The sequence below is a fragment of the Psilocybe cubensis genome, chromosome 10 (assembly GCF_017499595.1).
Source record: "Psilocybe cubensis strain MGC-MH-2018 chromosome 10, whole genome shotgun sequence".
Lineage (NCBI taxonomy): Eukaryota > Fungi > Basidiomycota > Agaricomycetes > Agaricales > Agrocybaceae > Psilocybe > Psilocybe cubensis.
The window spans coordinates 2,627,047-2,652,363 of record NC_063008.1 but is presented as its reverse complement, the minus strand read 5'-3'; the positions used below and the strand labels follow the sequence as shown (position 1 = coordinate 2,652,363).

The window sequence follows — 25,317 nt, the reverse complement described above, 5'->3', positions numbered from 1 at the left end:
GCGCACACGATGCCTGTTTATCATGCAGAATCGTCTGTCGCAGTCACCGTATCCGGCCGCATTCATCGATTGCCTCTCGAGGTCCTCGCACGTATGTTCAAGTTCTACGTTGGAAAAGATGAGCAAGACAACAGCTTTGACCCGACCTACGAGGTCTTTCCGCTTGGAGCTGTGTGTAAAACATGGCGCTATACGGCTTGGACAACTCCTTCACTTTGGACGAGGCTTAGATTCAAGTTTGGTTCCAGGACAACAGAATCCAAAGTTCAGCTCGCTATGGGATGGCTCATGCGCTCAGGGGTCCTTCCATTGGATGTTTATCTATCAGCTACAGAATCAACGGAAACCATTATTCTTCCGTTAGTTGATCTAGTCAACCGACTTCTCTATCGCTGTCGGTTTTTGATCCTGTCTAATTTGACCTATCTGGCCCAGTCTCGATTTTCGCCACCTAGTCGTTCCTCTATACTTGAGATTTTGAGAATCATACCTCTCACCATCACTTCGCCACTCTACCTTGGACCAAATGTGGCACCAAAAGACCTCTGCATACTCGGTTATTATGTGAATTTACTTGACATCAATTGGGGTAATCTCACTACCGTGGAGGGACTCGAAGTCTGCCTCATTGATGTATTTCATGTCATTAACATGGCTCCTCAGCTTGTGTCGTTTCGCAGAGTTTACGTTCATATGGACTCCTCACTCCCACCTGACGGATACAAGCAAATCACCCATTCCAAACTACAGAATTTAATGATCGAATCGCATGAAGACAGCGAATCTGAAGCTGACGTCGCCCTCGATACATTCTTTCGAACGGTTTCCCTCCCCAGCTTAATAGATTGCTGCACCGAATCACAGTGCTATCCTTTCCCTTCGGCAGCCTTTTGCTCATTCCTCTCACGTTCATCCTGCTCCATCCAAGAATTGGATATATATACGGCTTCTATTGAAACCGACGTCCTCATAGAAATTGCAAAGGCATCTCCCAACGTGAGGAATTTTTCCTTGGAATTTCCTCCACATACTGGTGTGCCAGAAGTGCATCGCAGGCAATCCAATCTCGGGCCATTCTACGACGCACTTGTTCAAGTTTCCGAAACCACTGGCAGCTATGTCCTGTTTCCCCACCTTCAGAAATTCTCTATATGCGCGGATGCTGTGTTTCCTTGGAAAAATTTCCCCCGGATATGCCGCAGAACAAATCTAAAAGGCATCTGTATTTCGGTTTTGAAGGGCTATGAAGATCCAGATTTCTTTCCCTCTTCATGGGAACTGTTTGCTGAACTTCTAGAACTCAATGAGGCTAGGAACTTTGATATCAAATACGGAAACCGTAGCTTGCTCGAGCAAGCCTTTCACTATCTGAAGTCCAGTGGCAAAGAATATTCCTCCGACCTGGTCGACAGATTTGCTAAAACCTTGACTTCATTTGAAGATGAGTGAACAACCTCAATCCATCTCTACATTGCGAGAAGCAGAATCACGTACGTTGGCTTCAATTGTATAGCATTATAGAAATATTTAAACGATAGGTACACAGACAGCTCCTGCCTACCTAATAGCATGGTCGACGTCTCACCGACTTATTTTTTTGAATGGAATAATAATTGTTTTTTTTGGAAAGAGTGACGGTATTTTGAGTCAATTGGAATACGAACTCGGAAATTTTCTCAGGATTCGATCAATACTTGATTTCCGCGCCGAGATGGAGAGAAAAAAATCGACTTTGACACGAAAGGATATGTTCATAGACATCGCTAGCACATAGGCCAGTAGAAATGGATCACAAGAGATCTCTTCTAATCATCACCAGGATTCGCCCGTTTTTGTAATAGCGCTCCATAACTTAGGCCTGAATTCTCCACATATCCATGAGATGTTTCAGAGATACTCGGACATGTCAATGGTCGAGATGTCCATCTATAGGCATTAACAGTTAATGCTTAGAGAATCAACTGGGAAGTGTGTAGGCGCCCCGCATACGTGTTGAAATCTCTGGCGAACGCCGGACATGCTATATCGTGCCCATAGGACATTTAACCCTGCAAGGTTTGAATTTTCAAGGACAGGAACTAAAGCCCTGACGTCCAAATCTGGGCATTGTGTGAGATCAAGGACACCGATTGGGCTCCCCCGCACCATGCGGAGCACAAGGTAATCGACGAGCGGAGAGCGATTTTCTTCGTCGATACCACCAAAGCTTCCAAAAAATGAGACATTGAATGCATTAATGTTAATAGTGCGTAGAGTTGGCAAAAGAAGTCCAGTGTGATTTTCCTTCTCCTCCATCAGACGTAGTATAAAGCGTTCGTCGGCTTCGAGTGTAATCAGAGAGGTGAACCTGGGAAGAAATGATATGATGGTCTCGACTACCTGTTGTGTCGTTCTGAACGTTCCAAACTTCATGGATACCACTTTCGGCATTCCTGAAGTAAATGTACCCAAGATAATTGCAAGCAGATAGGCGGTGAACGAGTATTTCCCTTCGAAACAAATGGTTAACATAAATGAGTTAGAGTTGTTAGGCTCAGAAGATGATAATGTGAAGGCATCTGGGGTATGTGTCATCGACATGGCGCTCTCAGGAAAAAATGCGAGGTAACGGTCCAGAAATTGCGAAAACGGAAGCAAAAGGCCAGGCAGGATATTCCGTGAAGAGTCTTTCTTAGGAATAAGAAAGCGCAAGCTTACAGAAGAACATTTGGACGAGGTTGTGATCTGTTTCAAAAATGTAGAGCAAGGTGTAAGTTGCGAAGCACTGATATCAAACTGCTCCAGATGTCGAAGCCGAAGAACAGATGGTAACGAAGGTTTATCACCCACATCTGCCTCTCCATCGTCACAAATATCATCTACTCGTAAGGCCTCTAGATGTGAAATTCCTTCGAGCACCTGAAGAAGGTCCGAGGGGGTAGTGGATCCAATTGTGAGGGAGCGTAGACCACTTAACCAAGGTGCCTGAACACTGAACGTGAGCCTGTTTATTCTAAGCACCTTTAACAATGGCGCAGAGTCTCCCAGCAGCGGCCTGCTGAGAGGTGCATTCTCTCGACCAGATATATAAAGACCCAATTGCTTCAATGAAGGTGCCCGTTTGAGTAAACATTCCCAAAGGTGATGCGCCATTGACTCTCCCTGGTCGTCAATGATAGCGCTGCGAACATAAAGCCTCTCCACTCTATCCCACCGCGTGTCGAGAACTGTAAGGAGAAGCTGTATCACCGTCTGCTGGGCATACCTTTCAATCTGTGTGCATTTTATCCACAATGGTGCAGTACCGGCTCGTCGCAGTATTTCTTGCCCCCACCAATCTGGGTCTGGCATGCTCCGTAGCTGATCTATGTCAAATAATCGCGCCCACAGAGTTGATGATTCGAGTAAGCTTTGGCGCCAGGGGTGGCAGACCTGAGAGGCGTTACGTGTGTGGAGAAAAGCGGACCTGTCGATGAACATGTCTGCATTGATTTGTATGATTAGGGAAAGGATGTCGTCGTTAAGTTTGTAAATGGGAGGAATCGAGTTGGACATGACACTCATGGACGTTTAGTAGACAGGAGGCTTTACGAGCTTATTAGTTTGGGTCAAAAATTGGTCGTGTGGAATTTAACGTCCTAGGTCGTTCCGGTAATTTTAAAGCGGAGAACTATACGGTTCAGGCCAAGTCAACATCTTCACAATGACGCGATCGTCCATCCTTACTTAGAACAAGCAACGAGTTTTGTTACTTCGTATTGTATGCTGGATGATCGTATATCGGATATATGTAGATTGGATACAAGGTACATGATACGTGATAGATAATTTAAGGATGGCGCACTGGATAGATTGGTAGCATGGTATCATTCCAACAAAAATGAGAAGAAATAGAGAATCGGCACATGGCCTCATATCCCACAAGCAGCCTCAATGGCTTGACTTAACGTCGCTTCCCCAACCTCTGAAAGAACATGTTTTCCTTTTCCTTTATCGACTATATCGGATCCACAGCTTTCCCCTTTCTTATCCTCGCCACCGCATTCGTCAACAGGGGTGGTGAGTGCCGAGCTCCCCGGTGTGGTCCCGGTGCTGCTCATAGGGAACGCAGAGAGTTGCGAGCTCGATGATGAACTGTCGCTGCTCGCAGGGCTGGGGTTCCCCGCATTCCAGGCAGCAGTAAGAGGGCTGTCGGGAGTGACGTTGCCTTCGCCCATGCTGTCGCGGTAAGCAAGCAGCGCTTGAATGGTCCTCTCGTTCGGGAAATCAATATTCAGGCGTAGGGGAGCAGCGGCACGCTTAATGGAGGACGACGAAGGGAAGTTTGTACTTGATCCCAGGGTGGGCGACTCTGCATCCGGACCTTGACTATCAGAAGCGCTGGGAAGCTCTTCGTGCTCAATGGCTGGCTGCTGCTGGTCTTGAGTGGGCAAGGACGACGGAGCATGCTCAGAGAAGCCCATCAACAACGGATCGATATGTGGAATGTACTCCTCCTTCTCCTGCTTTGTTTCAGGAGGAATGTCAGAGGACATAAGCAGATAGTGCATGGTCATCGCAGAGGAGTGTCCATCATCGGCCTGGCTCGATGACATAGTGCGGTCCATAGACAAGATACTTTCTTGAGTTTGATCCGCTAGATCATGTTCGTCATACTCAGGATTCGAAAATCTTTCGGGGCCCCAGAGTGGCAGAATACTGGGAACACGAGGCCGCTGGACACGAGTGCCCGAGGCAGTATACTCCTCGACCTGAGGCAAGTCTTTTGTTCGCATAAACTCAGCATGGGCGGCAGCGTAGTCGCTGTGACGAAACTGCCAACCGTTCGGAAGTCCTTTGTAAAGAGATACTTCACGGACCATGGGATAGCTTTGCAAGCCTCTAGGAGCAGTTCCGTTGGCACCCACAGTATTCTTACGAGAGCGAAGCATAGCGTTGCGATACACAGACTCCATGGTGCCATCGCCAAGATCAAGCATCGAGGGAGGCATAGGGAGCTCCTTGGGTCCAGCGCTTGTACCAGCGCCAACATCTCCCATCATGGGCCAAGGTAAAGCTTGTTCATTTCCAATAGGAGAATCATGAGCAGCAGCGACAACACTGTCGGGATGATACATGTTCTGCTGGAAAAAGTCACGAAACACAGGAAAGGGGGAGTCATCGAGCTTCGCAGAATCCGTCATCTGAGCCATCGCCGCTGCACCATCAGGGTTTCCGCATTTCTTCATAATGCAGGTGGGGCAAGCTTTGATAAAGTTCGAGACAAGATCTTTGGGAACCCAGGTATAGTGTTTTCGAATGAGAGCGCAGGTTTTATCCCGACCGCCGTGGCCAGTGCTTCCGTGACAATAACATAGGAGGTCATACAGTTGTTCCTGTATAGCGACAAGAAGATTATCATGAAGAAGCACCTCCTGAGGAGCCTCCTCTCCGTTTTCGTCGACACCGAGACTGACACGGTGGTTCTTGCTCAGAGTGAACATCTTCCGTGCCCAGAAGCGGAACTGTGCAGTCTCCCCTTGCGAGTCCGGCTGGTGAAGAACGTCCCAGATTCTATCAAACAGGGCCTGAGAGATAAGAGCCTTTCCTTGCCTGCGCGGGGTAAGCGAATTCAAGTAGGTCGCCTCGACTTGTTTGTACTGCGCATATGTGGGGAATCCTGGACGTTCCATACTGTTTGGTGGCTTGTCCTGACAGCCGTCCGGTACAGAAGCGAGCATAATGGGCGATACTCCGCGTGTATAGGGTTTAAAACCGCCAGACGAGTTTCGGCGAGAGCTCGAACGTGAACTGGGTGACATTAGAATGAGAGGTAGTTTGGAATAGTAGTGATGCTGCGTTGGGGTGAATAAAACGACTGAGAGGCTGGGCTGAAAGTATTTAGGAGAATCAAAAACTCACTGCTAGCAGATACTTTAAAGGCGTTGTGGTAGTGGAAAGGGAAAGAATTAAATATGAGGCTGACGGTCCGCGACCATTCAGGGAAATATAACGAATCTTCACGTGGTCGCGATTAGCATGCCGGCCGTCGTGTAGTTTCAGACTCGAACAGGTTCATGCATCATGGTTGACTTGGATGCAGAGCGCTGACGTTGGTGAGGCTGACGTAGACCACGACAAATTAATGTGCTATTGTGCGCCATCGCTGGCTGCGCTGCATTACTTTCTGCATGACTACCTAAAGCCGTTGAACAGAAGACCAAGGTCAACGACGGGCAAAGGAAGCAAAGGTAAGTCATCGTAGAATCCCGAGTGACGACATTTAAACTAGCAGTTAAACTATTCTTTATGATGTCAATTTGAAAACTATACCGTTGTACACTTTGATGAATAATTGGTTTATTTCTTTCCGGAAAGGTCGGCAACCTCGATCCATTTCTTCGGAATACCTTTCGCGGTAAGATATTCCACAACAGCCGTAGATTGCTTTCCTTGCACCAAAACTTCCAGCCCAGCACCCGCAGGCTTCCCTGGAATGGGAGAAACTGAACACAGTCATGACCGCGTCATGTAAGCGAGGTATTTACGCGTTTTAGGAGAAAAACTAACCAGATGTAGAACCAGCGCAAGCTTTACGGAGGTCTTCTGCCATTTCTTCTGCATCAACAAAGAAGGGCTCAAATCCCGTAATGAGAGTCGATGCTTTACGGCCCTGGCGGACTTTCATTACGACTTGAACAGGTGTTAAAGTCCCTTTCCTGAGGGCAAAAAGATGTGCATTAGTCGAAGCCAGAAGTCGAAAGGAGGAGGGTTTTACTTTGTAACAGGATCACGACCATCTGGCCGTATCTCATACCAGCTTTGCATCTTAGCGATGATCTTCTTCGTGAGCTCGTCCCGCTTCATGAACTGAGGTGTTTCGGACTCCGATTCTTTGCTCTTTGACTTTGCCTTTTGCTTCACCGACACACAAGAATACAGCAGCTCGTCCAAGTTGATGTATGCCTGTTCGCGAGCATTAACGAGGTTGTGGGAGGTAATGTAATTGTTGACTAGCGATCGAATTTCAGGAATTGTATACAGATCCGATTTGCTGTTAATACGAAGTAGTAAGTATCGATACTTCCGAAAGAGAAGAGTATTTACCTGGCCCCCATGCCTTCAAATAATTCTATGCTTGTCTGATGAGGCTTGTATAACTCTCGTATCTCAATATCCTTGTGCGCTTGGCTTTCTCTTTCTTTTTCTTCGCGCGCTGCTTTTTTGACGGCCGTTGTTTCGATATCCTTTACTGTGACAAATGATGCATGGTCAACGACACTTGGATGAGACCCGTTGACCGACGTAACAAGTACATCAGGTTGGTTCTTCTGTGGCGGCTTCAAAGTGAGCAGAGACGCTTTTTCGGCAACTTTCAGAAACGCAGTCAGGGACTTGTGAGTGGAAGTTTTAATAGTGATATCTGTTATGACTGTTGGGGCATCACTTCTGGGAGAAGAGGAGGGAATATACCCAGCGGGGGAGACAATGAGGGTGGGGAAAGCAGGTCGCGATGGGAGGATGTAATTCGAGTAGAATTGTGTCGCAGGGATCGGGAATGAAGAACCGGGAAGTGATGTCTTGATGGCTTGTAGTAAGGATTTATCGAGTAGTTCGGTCACTTCTGCGGCGCTATATGTTACAGATGGCTCAGGGCTGGGACTAACTGGTCCATCACTATGCGGAGGAGGAGTAGCGCTACTTTTGCCCTCATCTTCGTTTTCACCGTCACTTGAGTCTCCTGCTGTCTCCTCCCCAGGTCCTGTACTAATGGTGGTGTCATCTGGGATGTCAGACTTAGAACCCATATCCCACAGATGATCCTTCCAGGTATGTGCGATGTGTACCGCCTTGCCCTTTTCCTTCGCAGCTGTCCGAAGCTGATCACTTGGAAGTGCCATCCACCCTACAGCTACTGGAGGTGAGATAAACGGCTGTCCATCTTTCCTAATGAACTGCCGAATGGCGACAAGTTGTTGCGGTGGAAGTGCTGGTGGGCAGTGTATGACTGGCTTGGGTAAGAAAGTCAGCAAACTACAGTCATATTATGACTTGACTAACCTCCGGGTATCATCAAGTCGGCTCCTCCAATCAGTATCGGTGTAACAGCTGACGGCGTAGACAAGTATGGAAGGAGGTCTTGTTTCTTCCAGAGCGTATAGATCGTTGGAATCAGATCCAATTCAGTTCCTTTTCCAATGGTGAACCATAGAGGGTCTCCATCGGAACTCAGATATGCAACCTGTTACAAATTATGAAAAAAGACGATATGGTATTTCCTAGTACTCACGCCAGGTTCGTCAACATGAGTGCTAAACTTCACAGATAAAATCCCATCTGGCACCAAGACATCACCCTCTTCCGGCGTTAGACTGTAGCTTGTGATAGCCCGTTGCTTCAGCTTTCTACGATCCGAGCTTCTGAGAGGGGCAGAAGTCTTGAGATTGCTCAGAGGTTTCTTGAACATAATTGCGTTGTGGTGGAAGGTAATAAGGTTCGAATTCGGCGGAGGAGATTAGATTATTAGTCAGCATTTGTGCCTGATCTGCCATGTGATCTTTGTTGATACCAAGAATGTGCGAAATTACCAAATACGCGTCAATAAGTCTTTCTTTGGAACCACCACCACTGTTGTCTTTCGCGCGTTTCTTATCCGTTTGAGTCTTCATATCTGCCACAGAACTGCATCAAACTGATATATACACGCTACAGGAAACTAGGCGCTTGGAATTTACCATTTTGAAGGCGATATTAGGTCTGTGTGGCTCACAACACTGGTTGTCTATCATTCCGTGTCCATTTGCTCATTCCGAGTCATTCCTTAGCCTTTTGTCTCTCATTTTTACCAAGGAAACCCCTTCAAAACAGTACGCGATGGCTCCTAAAGCAAAAGCTGGTGGTGGTGGCAAATCGAAATCAGGGGCATCGGCCGCTGCAGCTGCCCAATCCACCCAGCCACGTCCGGCACAGACTCGCAGCATGAAAGCAGGTCTGCAGGTGCGTGTTGTCTAGAACCTGGAGAATTTTGAACAGATACCGAACATTGGATTAGTTCCCCGTTGGTCGTATTCATCGTTACCTCAAACAACGAACTCAGCACAATGTGCGCATCGGTGCCAAAGCTGCTGTGTACACTACTGCCATCCTCGAATATCTGACTGCGGAAGTTCTGGAGCTTGCTGGTATGTTCCAGCTATACACTAGCTGAGACATTGACTAATAGTGGCATAGGCAATGCATCGAAAGATCTTCGCGTCAAGCGCATTACTCCACGTCATTTGCAACTCGCGATTCGCGGTGATGAAGAGCTTGATACCCTTGTTCGCGCAACCATTGCTGGTGGAGGTGTCCTTCCATTCATCCACAAGAGCTTGACCGGCAATCTCAAGAATGCTGCGAAGAAACCAGACGGTACCCCTCAGTGAACATTTTGTTTTGTCTTTTCTGGTGGCTTAGTTTTCGTGTTTTTTCCTTTTACCAACGACCGGATACATATACTCTGAACTCGTCCGGACTTCGTGTTGTACATAGTATGTTTTTTGTTTGTCGCCTCCCCTGCTTGATGTAGTACTTATTGTTAGTTACCTATCTTTTCGATATGAACCCTATCGTTATAATGAGGTGGTCTTTCACCGTTGGTTACCTATGACTCCTAATATTAAAGTCTGACATCGTTGACCAATGACTACCCTAAAAATTGCCATTGGTCTGTCACTGGGATGATTTTGTTGTCACAATGGATATTACTCACGAGTAGGTGAAAGGTTTGTTTGGGTCATGGCTTCATGTCGTCGGCCTGAATTGTCATCATCAGAAGGTTATCCGGGAGTTTGAGCACGCTAGTAATGACTGTTTTATCTTTCTTTGCTGTTGTCGATGCCATGGAAAGTTGAGGTTAAACACCTGAATTGGTGCATGCCGAAAGCTCACTATCCGGCAATTCCTTCGGCATTATCTGCTGTGGTTGTCTGCCAGTGGGTACCTCGCTCCTCCAGCGTTCCAAAAGAATTCGCTCTAATTGGACTGAGATTAAAGATTGCTCATTCGTTCCCTTAGATTAGTTTTTGGCGTGCTTAGAACGAAATACTTTCAACTTTCTTGTAGTTCACTTGCGTACCAAGGAGAAAGAATTTGGTCCTGACCCAACTCAGTTTTTACTATTACTAGTCTTAAATTTTAATTTGGCTTGGTCATCTTCAATGCTATTTACTCGTCTCTTGGCTCTATATAAAACGGGTGTTAAAATTACACCTCAGGGATTCCGTGTACGGTGTTCGAGAACCGCGAGCTCTACGATTCTCAATCTCATTCATCAATCTCCGATTTACATGTGACTATCACAGATCACATGTGCGTGCAGCCTTTGCACTGAGTCTAGCGCGCCAATTTTTGACTCTCGTTAGACTCACAAAGCGTGGTAGACAAGAAAGGGGGCGATGCATCGAGCGCTTAATGTTTGAAATAAAATCTGTATAGAGGGGAAAACTGCTTAGAAGAGTTCAGAACTCACCTTCAGAAAATAATCCCAAAGTGGCTGTACCGATGCCGGGACGGCAATAACGAAGCTACACGGTCTGGCTTCGGAAAGCGCCGACCTGGGATCTCAATGCCGAAGCAATTGTAGGAAAACCTAGATAAAATGTAAGTGCGTACCGCTTGAGAAGATGGACAGGATGAGCCGACAACGAAAGAGGAGAGCTTCCTACGCTACAGCGTACAGAGGCGCAGATGAACGTCGGAGCTTACTAAGAAAACAATACCCTTATGTGGCTACGTTGCCGGGACGGCAAACACCGCGGTTTGCCGTCCCAGCAACCGTACAGTCACTCTTTGTTGTTGTCTCGGTGAGCTCAAGGTGAATTCTGAGCTCTCCTATGCAGTTTTTTCCTCGATACATCTTTTATTGCAATTATTAAGCGCTCGATGCATCTCCCACCTTTTTTTATGGCTCTTGGATAGTCTAACGAAAGTCGATAAGTGGCGCTCCAGGCTCAGTGCAAAGGCTGCAAGCACATGTGATCTGTGATAGTCACATGTAACTCGGAGTTTGATGATTGAGAATGAGAATCGTAGAGCTCGCGGTTCTCGAACACCGTATCCGTGAAAAAATTGTTTGCATAGCAAAATTCGTCCAGATCCTGACATTCAAGCAACGGACCAAATTTTGATCTGTGGGATGAGCGATTGTGCTGGATGCGTATCATGTGAGTGTGATGAATCGTTATGCATATATCAGTCTCATTTAGTCTCCGTGAAGAAGTATGTCTATACTACAGCTATGGTTTGTCAGGTACGCTCTGAAAATATCACTACCGCGACCCGAGACTTTTATAGAACATGCCGATCAACGGCGTTCAGTAGGTACTCTGCCAGTTCTCTTGCGCCTTTCAAGGGAAAGAATTCTGCGTCCTCGTGGAGCAAAATAAGGCAGAAGATGTGCCGGGAGAAGAATTCGGGAGAAGAATTCCCAACTCGACCTACCCAGTTAATTTGGGCGCCTAAAAATATCATTGGCCTAAAATTACGCGCTCGGAGAATGAGCTTTGCGAGTGCAAACTGATCGAGCGGCAAGTCATAATAGATATGACTTATATGCTATGGCATATAATTGTATTTCTCATTTTAACGCTGCCGTATGTATGCTGTACTATGAGATGTATTTCGCCGCACCATTTAATACACCATTCATTATGTCGGGATCAGCCATAGCAATGTATTGATGGAAGTAAGCCATCTTCCAGACGGCCACAAGAGTAGCTGATTGAGGGGATGATTGATTTGTCCTCAGTAATTCCGTTGAATAAGACTGTACATTACACATTCCTAATATTGTGATACATCTGAATTCTAAGTGTATGGCAAATGGTATAAAACGAAGTCGTTCTTATCCAAATTCTTCAGCAGTTCAACACTAGCTAAGCCATCTCAAAGATCATCATGTACTTCACCGCCAAGCTCGCAGCTATCCTCCTGGCCGCCGCAGCCTCTGCACGATCTGCTGCTGTCGCAAGAGTAAGTTCTATCATCCGGTGTAAAACAAGCTGAATTCCAAAACTGACAACATCTGCATCAGACGGAGCTCGCCGCGCTCTCAGTTGTATTCTTCGACGATGTCAACTTCACGGGCGCTGCTTACTCTCCCGACACTCTCCTTCAGTCGGTTTGCAGCACTCTCCCAGGTGACTGGCTCGACAGGCCAGAGAGTGTCCTCATCGCCTCGGGATTCAGCTGCACATTCTTCGAGTACGTTTATGCCATTTGCAATTTACCTTGCTGCACGAGTCTTACGGTAAACCTTTCTCTAGATTCCAAGGCTGCGAGGGTCCTGGAACAACCCTGTCCGGAAACATCGCATCGCTCCCCGACCCTTCTCTTTACAACAACGTCGAATCTTTCAGCTGCAACAAGGCAATTTAAGCATAACAGCGATTTTATGGAGGTCTTTTGGATGTCATAATCTTGTTACGAGCTCATTCCAATAGCAATACAATCCAAATTCACACTGCGACTCGCAACCATTTTAACTTAAGTCCATTCCACGCACACGTGATTGTCGAGTATGAGACGTGTTGTGGGCGCGCCGGCGCTTATTTGAATTAATCCAAGCAAAGTAAGTTCGCTTGGACGCGCCGGGTTTTTACTTGAGAAATACTGTAAGTTGTTCAGACGCTGAAGGACGAAGATACATTATGCAAGGCATCTCATTTGGTGCCGGATGGCCTATATAAAAAAGCGGTGAGCCTCCATCCCATCCCAGTGACTACAAGCAGTCGCTGCTTACTGGCAGTGACCTCACGTTGAATCCTCACTATCTCTCTCCTCCCCATCCAGCTAACCGATGCTGCATGGATTGGCACTTCATCCGGGACCACCAGTCGACACTGACGACAGGGAGGGATATATTTCAATGATGACTTTTAAATACCATGAATATGGAAGAAGTGTGACAAGTGTCCTAGTAAGTGTTGACAACTCACTGAAACCCTCCTTTAACTCTCGCATAAACTCCCTGAATGTGCGGGCATCTATAATGAGTTGCAATCCAGTGACCGTAATTGGGTATTTGATCTTACCTGACATCTGTTTGAATTACATGCCCTAGTTCTCTCAGTGCAGCGACTCTCGTGAACGTGCCCTGCGTGTGTCGTAAATTAGAAATTTCGTGACTGTTGGAGTTTGGAAGGCAGATCCCCATAATTTGGAAGCCAGGGTCTAAGAATTGGTACTCAACGAATGTGCCAGGCATTGCGGGATCATGAATGAGGATCCCGGTGAAGTGGCCATTAGCATGTCAAATAGAGTAGAACCAAAGCGATGAGTATCGGCGAATGCCACTCATCCACCGCGTCGTACAATCTTGGTCGTTGCAGAAAAGCAGGCACAGCGCCCCAATTTCCAACTGTAACTGATGTGGAAAGAGGTCAGTGCGGCGTCACGCCGCACTGACCTCTTTCCACACGGAGGCTGGTGAGCAACACAGACAAATAGAATGCGAAATGTCGGCGGCCAACGCCAATCGTCAACGACCTTGAGGCTTGTTACGACCTCCATCGACGCCGTCTTCGTCCCAACTCCATTGATTCAGCAGGATGCGATCCTGCAAAAGGCGTGTCCGCGTCTTGATTATGTACATCAATTACATCCTTCCTTGATATCACGATGATACACCAAACCCCTTCACCACAAAATCGTCTGAAAAGAGGAATCAAGGCATTCTGGTTAAATCTCTCTACAAAGGCGCTTCTACGTCGGGCAGGTGGCATCAGCGGAAGCGTTATACTGGAGTGGCAATGACAAGGTGAGTTTATTTGTATCCAATCGCTATGCAGTTGGCTAAAGCAGCCGCTGTAATAGCGCGAACTGGTGAACCTTACGCTCTGTGTAATATCTAGTGATTATCCAAACCGCCATTGACCTCACCGACTCTCATCGGAACTACCAATCCTATGTAGACGACACAGCCGAAAACTTGGTAATCACTTTCCAAAATACCCAATTTCTCATCACTGTTTCATCAGACCAAGCATCATTGTATTCCTCTTCCGTGCAGCACGGCGAAAGTTCCTATGCAGACCGCAAGGTGCGTTTTTTATCTTTTCTTCCACTAAACAACGGCATGGGTTATGTGCTTTAAACCCCGTCTCCCACTCTGTATCCTCAACGGCACCTTGCCCGGCCTCCGCTTTTCTCAAGACACACACACACACCTATTGTCCCTTCTAATTCGCCTCACGCTCTCTCCAACATGAGACTGGGTAGCACTATATAAACATCTTTTTATTTTCTGGTGTGCACTTCATTGTACGGCCCTAATATGCCATTTCTCTGTCATACAGCTTTACAGTGCACTGCTTTGCGGTTGTAGAAGGGATAAAAATAATCCAACAAACAGAACTTCAAATGGATGCATATAAATAGCCTTGAGGCAATCCTTGTGACTACCCTCACTTATACGCCTTCTTCCCCCACCTCTGCTTTCCCTCTCTAGCTGATTATGACTCCCGCAAAAAGGCTTCTCCTCAGCGCAGTCCTATCATGTAAGAGAGTAACGGGCATGTATGTACAAGAAACGCACTGATTTGCGATCTAGGCATTAATGTGAAAGGTGATAGATTTAACAGCGATAGAGAGGGGTCCTGGCATTGGGTTCAGGTCCACGTTGATGGTCTCAAAGTGGTGCAATCGAATAATAGCCAACCTGATTCTGCAATGCTTTCTTGGGAATGGGACCCGGGTACCAAAATGTGAGCTTTACGATGAGCGTTTGACTGGATTCTTCAGTGGCTTATTGACGTCCCAGAGACATCTCTCCTTCATCGGCAGTGAGAGTTGAACTTTATCGCGGGTTCAAATCCCAGGCCATGAACAAAGTTCCTCTAGCCCAAGTACACGTGGCACAGTTTGAGGAACAGATTGAACAACTGCTCGACAACGGTGTGTGTGGCGTTCTTAAAAATTCGGAAATGTCCTTAAATATGCCTCGTATAGATTCAAAATCGTTTCCGTTAAAAGATAGAAAGGGAGAAACCGTTGCTCAGATTGATATATCTCTTTTTCTGTGCGAGACGCCTGATGACTTCATCTCGGACTTCATGGAGAAGGTTGACCATGATGTCTCCAATCTAAAAAGCATTGAAGGGGGAAGCAAGCGGGTTTTTTCGGTACTTGGACCCGTGCTGCAGAGTATGAAGGCCTTGATGGATAATTTTGCTGATGTGAGTGCCTAGTTTCCGACACAATATTACTGCAAAGCTGTTTATTCATTTTTCGATTAGGCACATCCGTTACTCAAGACGGCGTGGAAAGTTGTCTCGAGTGTTTACGATGTACGACGCTTAGTATAACTACAAGATATATGAACTAATCTGTAATAACATCAGGCAATGCAAGAAACTGAAATCAAGGGCCAAGAAATCCAAGAGCTGGCTGAAAATTTACGCGAGATGCTTGCTACTGCCAACGAGAAACTTGACCTGCCAAAGGTACCACACGCGGTTGACATAATCAAGGAAATTGGACAGTATTCCTTGCAGGTTGCCTCAATCATCCATGAGTACACGAAATTGTCTTTCGCCGGTAATTGATCCATGACTTGTTATGTTAATCTGACTGACCTTGTATGCAGGAAGGGCAGTGAATTTGCAGGGTGTGAGTATGCAAAAACGCATTGATGAATGCCAAAGAAGACGTGTGGCTCTCAATAAGAGGCTCTACGGACATGTGAAAGAAGGTAGGATGTATGTTTTAAGTCTAATGAACTTTGTCATTGAATAAAAGTGGTGAATTAGAGGAAATTATGGAAGAGGTCAAGAAAGAGGTATTCAAGGTGAAAAACGAAATCTTAGGTATGCTACTTTTATCATGGTTTAGACATTGGCTTCATGTCGAGTACTAATTGATGTAATTGAATCAAGAAAAGGAAATTTTCAAATGGTTGTGGCCTTCCGACCACCCAAATGACATCTCTGAAATCCTCAGCGAAGCTCGAAGAAAGCATCAAACTGGCTCGTGTTCTTGGTTTTTCAAGCATAATAAGTTCGAACGATGGTTGCTCAATCCTGGCTTTATCTGGGTATATGGGAAAGGTAGGCGTCCTCTCTCCAACCTTGGACATAGGACTAATTGTGAATAGCGGGAAGTGGAAAGACAATTTTGATGTAAGGCTCAGGTTCATCGAATGACCTGTAATTCAGATTCACGAGTCTCACAGGTGCTCGGTCCTCGATCAACTCCCGGAGCCCAATTCATCAACCGCAGTAGGCCGTTTCTTGTTTGATGCACGCGACGGACAGACAGAAACCCAACTTCATATGAAATTCATACGATCGCTGGCCTGTCAACTATGCGACTCACGCCATGGAGGAATACCACAAGAGATGGTTGACCTCCGCAACAAGTGTGGTGCCTTTCAACCATTAGATGATCAACTTGAGGAGACTGTGTTACGAATTCTGGCAGGATTCGATCGCGTGTTTATAGCCATTGACGCGCTGGACGAGTGCATGGATCGCCAAAGAACTCTTGATTGGGTCCAGAAACTCCTCACCAAAGCCGATACCCCAACCCACGTTCATCTGATAGTCACGAGTCGACGTGAGCCAGACATCACCGACGTGTTTGACAATCTCAATGGGGACCGTATTGATGTCGTTAACCCTGCAAACCAAGATATTGGGCAATACATCAGCGAACACATGAAATCACCCAAACTTCCGCAAATTGATGAAGAAACCCGGACTGAAGTAGAATATAAATTGCGGAATCGTGCTAACGGATCGTAAGCTACCTTTTTCGTCATCACAATTAATGATACTGATAATAGACCAAGATTTCGATACATTGCGTTGATGCTGGCCGAATTGCAACAGTGCGCAAGCCTAGACGATTTGAAGAAAGCATTGTCCCAGTTGCCCAATGGTCTGGATGAAATATACGCACGAGTTCTGAGTAAATGCAAGGAGGAAAACTCTTTCGATCTTCGAATTTTTCTTCAGTTCCTTGCATTCTCCGTAAGTGACATAGAAGTTGATGAGCTCGCAGAGACAATTACAATCGAAACCTCGTCGGATGGATCCACAACTTTCAATGCCGAAAAGCGGTATCTCAATCTTTCCGATGTCCTTGAGCTATGTGGGGGACTCGTTGTAGTGACCAGTGATTTTCGGAATCGCAGTGAGTTCTGCTTTCCTCAGAAAAAGATTTCGTACAGGCTCATGCAGAATATAATCAGACATCATCAAGTTGTCTCATTTTTCGGTGAAGGAGTATCTTATGTCCAGTCGAGTTCAAGACAAGTTCGCTTAGCCGAGGCCGCTTCCCACATTGAGATCTCAAAAACCTTGTTATCATATCTTTTGGAAATTCACGCGACTACAAACAAATCTGTTTTCCCGCTCAAAAACTATGCTGTCAAGACCTGGACCGAATATGTTCGATACCAGGGTGTAGACGGGGACGTTGCCGTATTCGAGATAACAGCACGACTATTAAGACTGGGAATCCCTGCTCTAGTAAATTCCCACATTTATGGTTTGGACCTTTTCGACCCTACAGAAATGGTGCAAAGGATTCCGCCAAGGCCATTACATTGGGCATCGTTGCTGGGGCTTGTTGGAGTGGTTAAATACCTCTTGGGGGACGTCAATAACCTCAACCCAAAAAAAGATACTGATCATCAGAAAGGGATATCATCTTCCAGAAATAGCGTTGATGTGTCCGAGGTCTGTTTGAAACACTTCATAGATGTCAACGCCATAGGCGGCAAGTATGGGACTGCGCTCCAGGCGGCATCATATCGTGGTCATAAATCAATCGTTGAATTACTCCTGCAGCACGGCGCGGATGTTAATGCTATGGGTGGCAAGTATGGCACTGCACTCCAGGTAGCATCATACAAGGGTCACGACTTCATCGTTGAAGCACTCATAGAGCACGGCGCGGATGTTAATGCTATGGATGGCCAGTACGGCACTGCACTCCAGGCAGCATCATATATGGGTCATGAATCGATTGTTGAAGCACTCCTGCAGCACGGCGCGGATGTCAATGCTATCGGTGGCCAACACGACACCGCACTCCAGGCGGCATCATTTGTGGGTGATGACTTCATCGTTAAAACACTCCTGCAGAACGGCGCGGATGTCAACGCTATAGGTGGCAAGTATGGGACTGCGCTCCAGGTAGCATCATATTGTGGTCATAAAACAATCGTTAAAACACTCCTGCAGAATGGCGCGGATGTCAATGCTATGGATGGCCAGTACGGCACTGCGCTCCAGGTGGCATCGTATAGGGGATATTACTCAATTGTTGAAGCACTACTGCAGCACAGCACGGATGTCAATGTTATGGGTGGTCAATATGGAACTGCGCTCCAGGCGGCATCATATTGTGGTCATAAATCAATCGTTGAATTACTCCTGCAGCACGGCGCGGATGTTAATGCTATGGGTGGCAAGTATGGCACTGCACTCCAGATGGCATCATACAAGGGTCACGACTCCATCGTTGAAGCACTCCTAGAGCACGGCGCGGATGTCAACGTTATGGATGGCCAGTACGGCACTGCACTCCAGGCGGCATCATATGGGGGTCATGAATCGATTGTTGAAGCACTCTTGAAGCACGGCGCGGATGTCAATGCTACGGGTGGCCAGTACGGCACTGCACTCCATGTAGCATCATGTAGGGCTTGGTATCCAATTGTTGAAGCACTCCTGCAGCACGGCGCGGATGTCAATGCTATCGGTGGCCAGTACGGCACTGTACTCCAGGCGGCATCATATGAGGGTGATGACCTCATCATTACAGCACTCCTGCAACACGGCGCGGATGTTAATGCTATGGATGGCCAGTACGGTACTCCGCTCCAGGTGGTATCAGATAGGGGTCATTGCTCAACTGCTGTAATACTCCTGCAGCACGGCGCAGATGTCAATGTTATCGGTGGCCAATGCGGCACTGCACTCCAGGCGGCATCATATGAGGGTAATGAATTCATTGTTGCCCTGCTCCTGCAACACGGCGCGGATGTTAATGCTCTGGGTGGGCAGTACGGCACTGCACTCCAGGCAGCGTCATACGGGGGTGATACGTCAGTGGTTAGAGATCTCCTCAATGAAGGCGCCAATATTAATGCTATTGCTGGCAAATACGGCACTGCGCTCGTGGCGGCATCTTGTACAGGAAATGAATATACGGTTTACTTTCTCCTGCTATGTGGTGCCAATGTCAATGCTGTAGGTGGCGAGTACGGCGGTACCGCGCTCCATGCGGCCTCTTACCATGGCTATTATAGTATTGTGGACCTCCTCTTGCATCATAAGGCTGATGTGAATGCCTCGGATGGTGATCATAACGATGCACTGCAGGCAGCATGTTCTAGAGGTCATGATGACATTGTTGAGTTGCTTTTGAACCACAACGCGAAAGTGGCCTCGCTGGATTATCTGGATTGCCTTACAAAACCCACGGTACAGGAAAAACTTCGGATCGCATATGTGGCACAAGAAGAAAATGTACATGTGAGTTTTTTTGTTCTTCATTTCGTCCTCCGTTGTCCTGATGTTTAACCCAGTGATCTACGTTCAACCCTTCTACGTAGTCCAACTGAGCAATCATCCATCGGTGTTTGGGTGTTGATGTGTTTGAACTCTACTTTGCAGTCGTAAGGTATAGTTGCCAACATCAAGGTAAAGGTACTATTCGACACTGCAACTGGAAAAACAGAATAATTAATAGACTACTGAAAACGAAATGAATTTACCTGTATACACTGAAGCAATATCAGCGTAGATCGTGTCATTACGCCAATGTCATGACCGTATATCATTGTACGGTGACCATCAACCAACAGCAAAGTCAGAATCTTCCTTTTGAAGACATTCATATCATCACAAGTCCACAGAAAATGTCGCATACATATGCGTACATATAGAGTAATTACTTGTACAGTTGTACTCGATAGCAAGATAACTGAAATGTGAGCAAATAAAAGACTTGTATAGCCCAAACAGAATGGGTAGCGTTTAACCGCAGACTTCAAGGACCGACATTGGCATTGTGATATACCACAACCCACAAGTTCTATTTATGATAAAACATTCAAACATAATCCTCAGCATAATGCGAAATTACGCCTGAACACCAGGATAATTCAAGAATGCATTGTCCCTTCTGAACACAGGGGTGACCCGTGGGTGCAGACTGGCCATGGAACTTATGTAGTGTCGTCCGACAAATTGGGTCGATAAGTAACGAGTCGCTGATACGCTTGATGATAGGACGAAGCCCATGACTGTTCTCGTAACTCCTTTCCCTTATTTACAGTTGGGAATCCACAACCTACAAGTACGCTTTATTTGTAGTACTGAACTGTCGAAGCAGCAAGCTTTCTGACTTCACAGTGGCAATAAATAGCAAAGTTCCCCTCCGAGGACGAACCCATTGTAATTTCGAATCCGAATTTGATGGGCAACCTTCTCGTGAGCGGCTCTTCAAAGCCATGTTTCGTACGCTTTGCATGTTCATTAGTAACTCGTTTTCTTTGCTAAAATATCCCAATAAACCCTAAAACGATCATACAAACGGAATTCCACTCACCCAAACCTCTACCCTCAGCCGTATCGACCTGATACAACCAAAATACACGACCCTGTCCTGTTCCCAGGATAGTAATTGATCCAACATACCAATAACAGCAAAAAGGTGACTCACTTCGCCGCCGAAGAGTCATGGCAGGGACGCGTCCATCACGGCTTCTTCTAGAAGAATCAAGTGGCAAGCCTAAAATGTAGTTGTATCCACATCCAAATCCACACACTTCTTCTTCTTATCTTTCATCCAAGGAGGCGAAGGTAGTGAACAAATAGGGAGGCTGAACTTGGGACTCGCTGAGACTGCTTGATTTCACTGCCGTTCCTGAAAATCCTTGGAAAGGGGTTCGATCAAATCGCTTCAACCACAGGATTCACAACAGCTGTTGGATAGCTTTGGACGTCGAAGATCAAAGTTTCAAGGACAAACTTGTACGACCATCCAAGTGTCGACGCCATCGTAGGATATCCAAAGGAAGAGAATCCCATTCCATAGCCGCCCCATCTCTGGACAAACCAGCAAACTGACAATGTCGACCACCACAGCCCTCAAGCACCAAGCTTCTTCTCAGAGCCTCTCGAATACCCTTGTCTCTCAAATCCGAGTCCACCAAGGCGCCATTGACCGCAGGACCATCACCACAGTTCCACCCTCGCAGGCAATGGACAATATGCGTGCCCTGCTCCTCCGCATGGGCGTGCGTGTGCGTGACGAGAGCGCCTTCCGCCTGCGCTGCGTGCGTCCGGGAGCCGGTGCCCCCAACAGCGATGCAAAGTGGGACGAGGCCTGGGACGAAGTTGATGAGGAGGAAAAGGACGAGTTCAGTAGCAGCAGCAGTGGATCCGAATCCGAATCGTCCGGGTCTGGCTCAGATACCGAGACCGAAGCACACGCGGCGCGCGCCCCTAAACGCGCACCCAAGCGTAACGTCCAGGTCCATCGGATATCGCAGACGCAGATTCAAGAGCCGGAGTGTGCTCTGCAGCCGCTTCGTGTCAGCTCCTCGAGGAGCAATTTGAGGCGCCTCAAGTCCAAGCAATCGATGTCGCTGCAAAAGTGCACGCTGTATGGCCCATCGCCTGCGTCCGACCCGTCGCACGAAGTCCGGTTTTCTGTGGAGCTCACACAACTTTCTGGACTGCCTGGGACATACAGTCTCGATATACGGCGCCTGAAGGGCCATCTCAGGAGCTACAAGTATATTTATGACACACTACGCGAGTTGAGTCTTTCATTCATTTTTAATTCTTAAATGTAGCTGACTGTTATGATTTTGTGCATTAAAATAGCCATGCGGCGCAGTTGAATATCTCATCCTCATCCGCCACAACCGCACCGTGAATACCATGGACAACAAGTTGTTCTTATTTTTGCTGCGAGGCTCTCTTTAGGCTATCTTGCAAGGTTCGACAATCACACAAAATACCCCATCAACCCACATAGAATTTGACACCACTTATATTATTAAGTGTTACGATCCTCCTGGCTGTGTGCCTCTCGTATCATCGTTATTTTACTTTGCACATGCTGTACCGAAATTGTGAAGCGTCCTGTATCTTTTCAATCTGCATCTGTATTTCTGTATTTACTATTTAGGGCTGCATATCTTACCGTCCCGTATACGTAATTAGGCCTCCTCTCGATACGAGGGTCAGGTTTTAGGAGCCTGAGTTCAAAGGTATTTTATGCTTTCCCACAGAAACACCGGCATTCGAAAAATTTTCATCTCCCGTTATAGCGGATATTTCACACGATGTCCACGACTCGTATAACTTTCAAGTGATCACACAGGCTTGCCACCTCAGTATTTCCACTCTTAATGTGGCGTTCAACTTTGTTCCGACCGCAAACGTGTAGGATGGTCATGTTCACGACCGAAGCTAAACGTGTCGATTGTGTTTTTTCTCAACTTCCTCCTGCGCCACCACACTCGTTACCGCCTTTTACTACGTTTCCGTCCACTCCGCCGCATTCCGACAAACATTGGAAGGCGGATGTTTCAGCTCATCGCAAGCTTTACCATTGCCTTCGAAAACTTCATCAGTCTGTGGGATACAATCGCCATCGAATTGTTGAATGGCCAGTGGAATCCTCGGACACATCTAGGTATGCACAATATTGAATTGTGCGCATTGGAAACGCTCATTGCCGCGCAGACTCCCACTAGGAGACTATATGCAGTCACTCATAAGCCCAATTGCAAAGTTATTAAATACGCTTCACAGCCCTGAATTGCTACAAGGTAATCCAATGGGATGTGTCAAAGTTGAACTCGGAAATTGTTAGCCGCTGTCCTTGAGTGATTTAATAATCATTTCTCATATTTGAATTTTTTCTCGCAGTCATTGTTGGAGCTACCTTTACAACCGACGAGTTCAAGTTGTACTCTATTTATCCTCCATATATTCTGTTTGTCGTAAGTCAGGTATAGTTTTTCAACATGCCTTAGACCGAATAATTATGCATGTTACAGCCAGACGAACTGTTTGAACCTGATGGACAAACGTGCTCCGCCGGCCTCAAATTCGCGTTTTCAAAGATCTCGGATTCTGCATCATCAGTCATCGTGACAAATTTCAAAGATATCGCAGTTTTCTTTATGAGAAAAGGTGGGTACATCACTGTAGGAAAAGACATTTTTATCAAGGTAGAAACATCCCATATTCCGGCGGCATTGAGAACTTTAGCAGCTGCTTGCTTGCTCGATGCATTGCCGCCGATTGGCTTTATGAATGGCCCTGATGTGTACGCTGGCGTATGGGATGAGAATTTCATTCTTCCGATGGGTCCGCCTCAAAACCCCGACCAACCTCTGCATTCCGATGAGCACTTGATTGCTACGTGTAATCGCAATTCTGACTTTGACCTCGCTACTTTGTTACGGGACCGTAACAGAGCTCTGCAATTTTTTCGATGGAATAAGCATGTGCTGCAACGTAAATCCAAACTTGTCACACATGCTAAAGATATTCTTCACGGGACCACAAATCAACGCTTCAATCCAGCTATACAGGTTCCGTCCCCCTTGTATCCGTTCGATCCATCCGAGATGCCTTCGGACACTAAGAATCATCTCCAAATAATTTACCGTGTGTCATCGTTGTCTCAAGGCGGTCTTGACAAGGCATTGGCACAAAGCAAATCGTTCGCACTTCAGATTGACGACGTGCTAGCGGAAGGGGCGAGAAATGGATTCTGCTCTGTCTACCGCTGCAGGCTGACATCAATCGATGGGCACCCTGTATCCTCCTCACCTTTGCTTTGTTTAAAACTTTTTGACGACCGATTCCAAGATTTACATGACTTGATTGACTACGAAGATCCCTTTCCCCTTTGGTTTGGGTCAGTATCCATCGCCGAAGACTGTGCTGATATCGAGACGATCGTTTATAATAAACTTCGTCCTGTACAAGGAACGGTTATTCCTTGGTTTTATGGGCAACATCAGGTAGCATTTATCGTTATAGTATGGGCATTTTCTCTGATTAATAATTCTAATAGTTTATTCTACCTAACGGAGTGGCCATTCAAGGGCTACTCATGGAATATATCGACGGATACCATCTGGACTCCGAACGCGCAAATAAATTGAGTTCTGCTCAGCAGATCCAAGTTGTACGTATTTATATCGTTGGTCCTTCGGAGAGGCTAATATAGCTGTACCAGATTCAAAGTTGTCGCCATGCTGTCCGTGTTCTGGATGCTGGAGACATAACACAGATGGATTGGCATGATCGCCAATTTGTACTGTACACACATCCCACTGCCCAAGTGGAATGTGTCGTTCTCCTTGACTTTTCAATGATACTTCAAACCTGCGAACCAGACTTCATTAATTTCCGGACAAACTGTCTCAGAATGTTGTCCGTCCTTCTAAATTCCGGCCCAACAGATGGGGGGCTCGATTCTGACTTGATTTTTCAATACTACGAAGATCCTGACACGTGGGATCCTACGATGGGCGGAGTCGGCGACAAGAAAGGGCGCAGAAAAACGGTCGAATACAAAGGCACAATGTTCCCTTTTATAAAACTGGAGCAACCACCGCCTCTTGAACTAGCGAGGATATCAATGTGATAATCAAACCAGGATGTGGACCTGATAAACATGAGTGTCGTTCGGACTGATTTTCTGTAAGGCGGTTTTATAATGGAGAAAGCTCATTGCTGTGTTACCTTTGCCCCGGACCCCGATGTAGTCGTACTTAGCATGTTTGTACTTGTTCTATGAAGGTCATTGTGGTGTAGTGTTGAAGTTGTGGGAATGGCAGTATACATAACTGAATATCAAGAAGAAGATAAGTAAGTTGAACGAGGCTTTCCATTCTACTTAAATGTTAAATCTTCTAGCCATAAGTATTTAACAGCCTTGACCCAGAAAGAATTGGGCCAAGCCGGTGTCATGCGGCCGAAGGCGCATTGAAATTTACACCACCCGGGTCGCCAACGACATGTATGTGTAACTTTGTTTGCTCTGCTCGTTATATTTATCACAGGCGGAGATTTACTGCAGGGGACACTGCCTGCGTCGCAGCAGCCTGATGCACGGTGGGATCTTTACTAGTCATTATGAGTTATTATGTATGCATTGAAATGGAGAGAACCTGCTTAGCCTTGGTCGCAGCAGCAGTGTACTTGCACATGAATTAGAGTGCTATGGGATATTTTTGTTAGCGTTAATGAAGAGATGATCCGTTGCTGGTGTTTCGTAGGTCAAAAAGTTGTGATCGGCGACTGTGAGTGCGACGGGAAAGGACACTGGACT

The 25,317-nt window shown here is 46.6% G+C and overlaps 9 protein-coding genes across 9 annotated transcripts; 6 read left to right on the top strand and 3 right to left on the bottom strand.

Moving 5' to 3' along the window:
• Nucleotides 1–9: 9 nt before the first annotated feature.
• JR316_0011074 (uncharacterized protein) lies at nt 10–1,449 on the top strand (the record flags this gene model as incomplete). The annotated part of the gene is made up of 1 exon (XM_047896737.1): nt 10–1,449. One exon carries the CDS (start codon nt 10–12, stop codon nt 1,447–1,449), a length of 1,440 nt encoding a protein of 479 aa, XP_047744782.1.
• A 438-nt stretch (nt 1,450–1,887) lies between these two features.
• On the bottom strand, nt 1,888–3,330 carry JR316_0011073 (uncharacterized protein; the record flags this gene model as incomplete). The annotated part of the gene is made up of 2 exons (XM_047896736.1): nt 1,888–1,926; nt 1,990–3,330. 2 exons carry the CDS (start codon nt 3,328–3,330, stop codon nt 1,888–1,890), a joined length of 1,380 nt encoding a protein of 459 aa, XP_047744781.1.
• Nucleotides 3,331–3,890: 560 nt separating this feature from the next.
• On the bottom strand, nt 3,891–5,780 carry JR316_0011072 (uncharacterized protein; the record flags this gene model as incomplete). Its single annotated transcript, XM_047896735.1, has 1 exon — nt 3,891–5,780. The coding sequence occupies one exon, from the start codon at nt 5,778–5,780 to the stop codon at nt 3,891–3,893; it is 1,890 nt and encodes a 629-aa protein (XP_047744780.1).
• A 538-nt stretch (nt 5,781–6,318) lies between these two features.
• Nucleotides 6,319–8,425, bottom strand: JR316_0011071 (Eukaryotic translation initiation factor 2D; the record flags this gene model as incomplete). The annotated part of the gene is made up of 6 exons (XM_047896734.1): nt 6,319–6,464; nt 6,529–6,677; nt 6,737–7,012; nt 7,066–7,966; nt 8,020–8,200; nt 8,249–8,425. The coding sequence occupies 6 exons, from the start codon at nt 8,423–8,425 to the stop codon at nt 6,319–6,321; spliced, it is 1,830 nt and encodes a 609-aa protein (XP_047744779.1).
• Nucleotides 8,426–8,832: 407 nt separating this feature from the next.
• Nucleotides 8,833–9,383, top strand: JR316_0011070 (histone H2A.Z; the record flags this gene model as incomplete). Its single annotated transcript, XM_047896733.1, has 3 exons — nt 8,833–8,955; nt 9,011–9,140; nt 9,190–9,383. 3 exons carry the CDS (start codon nt 8,833–8,835, stop codon nt 9,381–9,383), a joined length of 447 nt encoding a protein of 148 aa, XP_047744778.1.
• Nucleotides 9,384–11,895: 2,512 nt separating this feature from the next.
• JR316_0011069 (uncharacterized protein) lies at nt 11,896–12,375 on the top strand (the record flags this gene model as incomplete). Its single annotated transcript, XM_047896732.1, has 3 exons — nt 11,896–11,970; nt 12,032–12,201; nt 12,264–12,375. 3 exons carry the CDS (start codon nt 11,896–11,898, stop codon nt 12,373–12,375), a joined length of 357 nt encoding a protein of 118 aa, XP_047744777.1.
• Nucleotides 12,376–14,819: 2,444 nt separating this feature from the next.
• Nucleotides 14,820–19,537, top strand: JR316_0011068 (Vegetative incompatibility protein HET-E-1; the record flags this gene model as incomplete). The annotated part of the gene is made up of 10 exons (XM_047896731.1): nt 14,820–14,892; nt 14,947–15,173; nt 15,234–15,284; nt 15,339–15,534; nt 15,584–15,688; nt 15,747–15,803; nt 16,091–16,115; nt 16,169–16,735; nt 16,781–19,481; nt 19,535–19,537. The coding sequence occupies 10 exons, from the start codon at nt 14,820–14,822 to the stop codon at nt 19,535–19,537; spliced, it is 4,005 nt and encodes a 1,334-aa protein (XP_047744776.1).
• A 1,545-nt stretch (nt 19,538–21,082) lies between these two features.
• JR316_0011067 (uncharacterized protein) lies at nt 21,083–21,805 on the top strand (the record flags this gene model as incomplete). The annotated part of the gene is made up of 1 exon (XM_047896730.1): nt 21,083–21,805. The coding sequence occupies one exon, from the start codon at nt 21,083–21,085 to the stop codon at nt 21,803–21,805; it is 723 nt and encodes a 240-aa protein (XP_047744775.1).
• Nucleotides 21,806–22,372: 567 nt separating this feature from the next.
• Nucleotides 22,373–24,630, top strand: JR316_0011066 (uncharacterized protein; the record flags this gene model as incomplete). Its single annotated transcript, XM_047896729.1, has 6 exons — nt 22,373–22,659; nt 22,710–22,834; nt 22,896–22,969; nt 23,027–24,001; nt 24,055–24,168; nt 24,220–24,630. 6 exons carry the CDS (start codon nt 22,373–22,375, stop codon nt 24,628–24,630), a joined length of 1,986 nt encoding a protein of 661 aa, XP_047744774.1.
• Between the last annotated feature and the right edge of the window lie 687 nt (nt 24,631–25,317).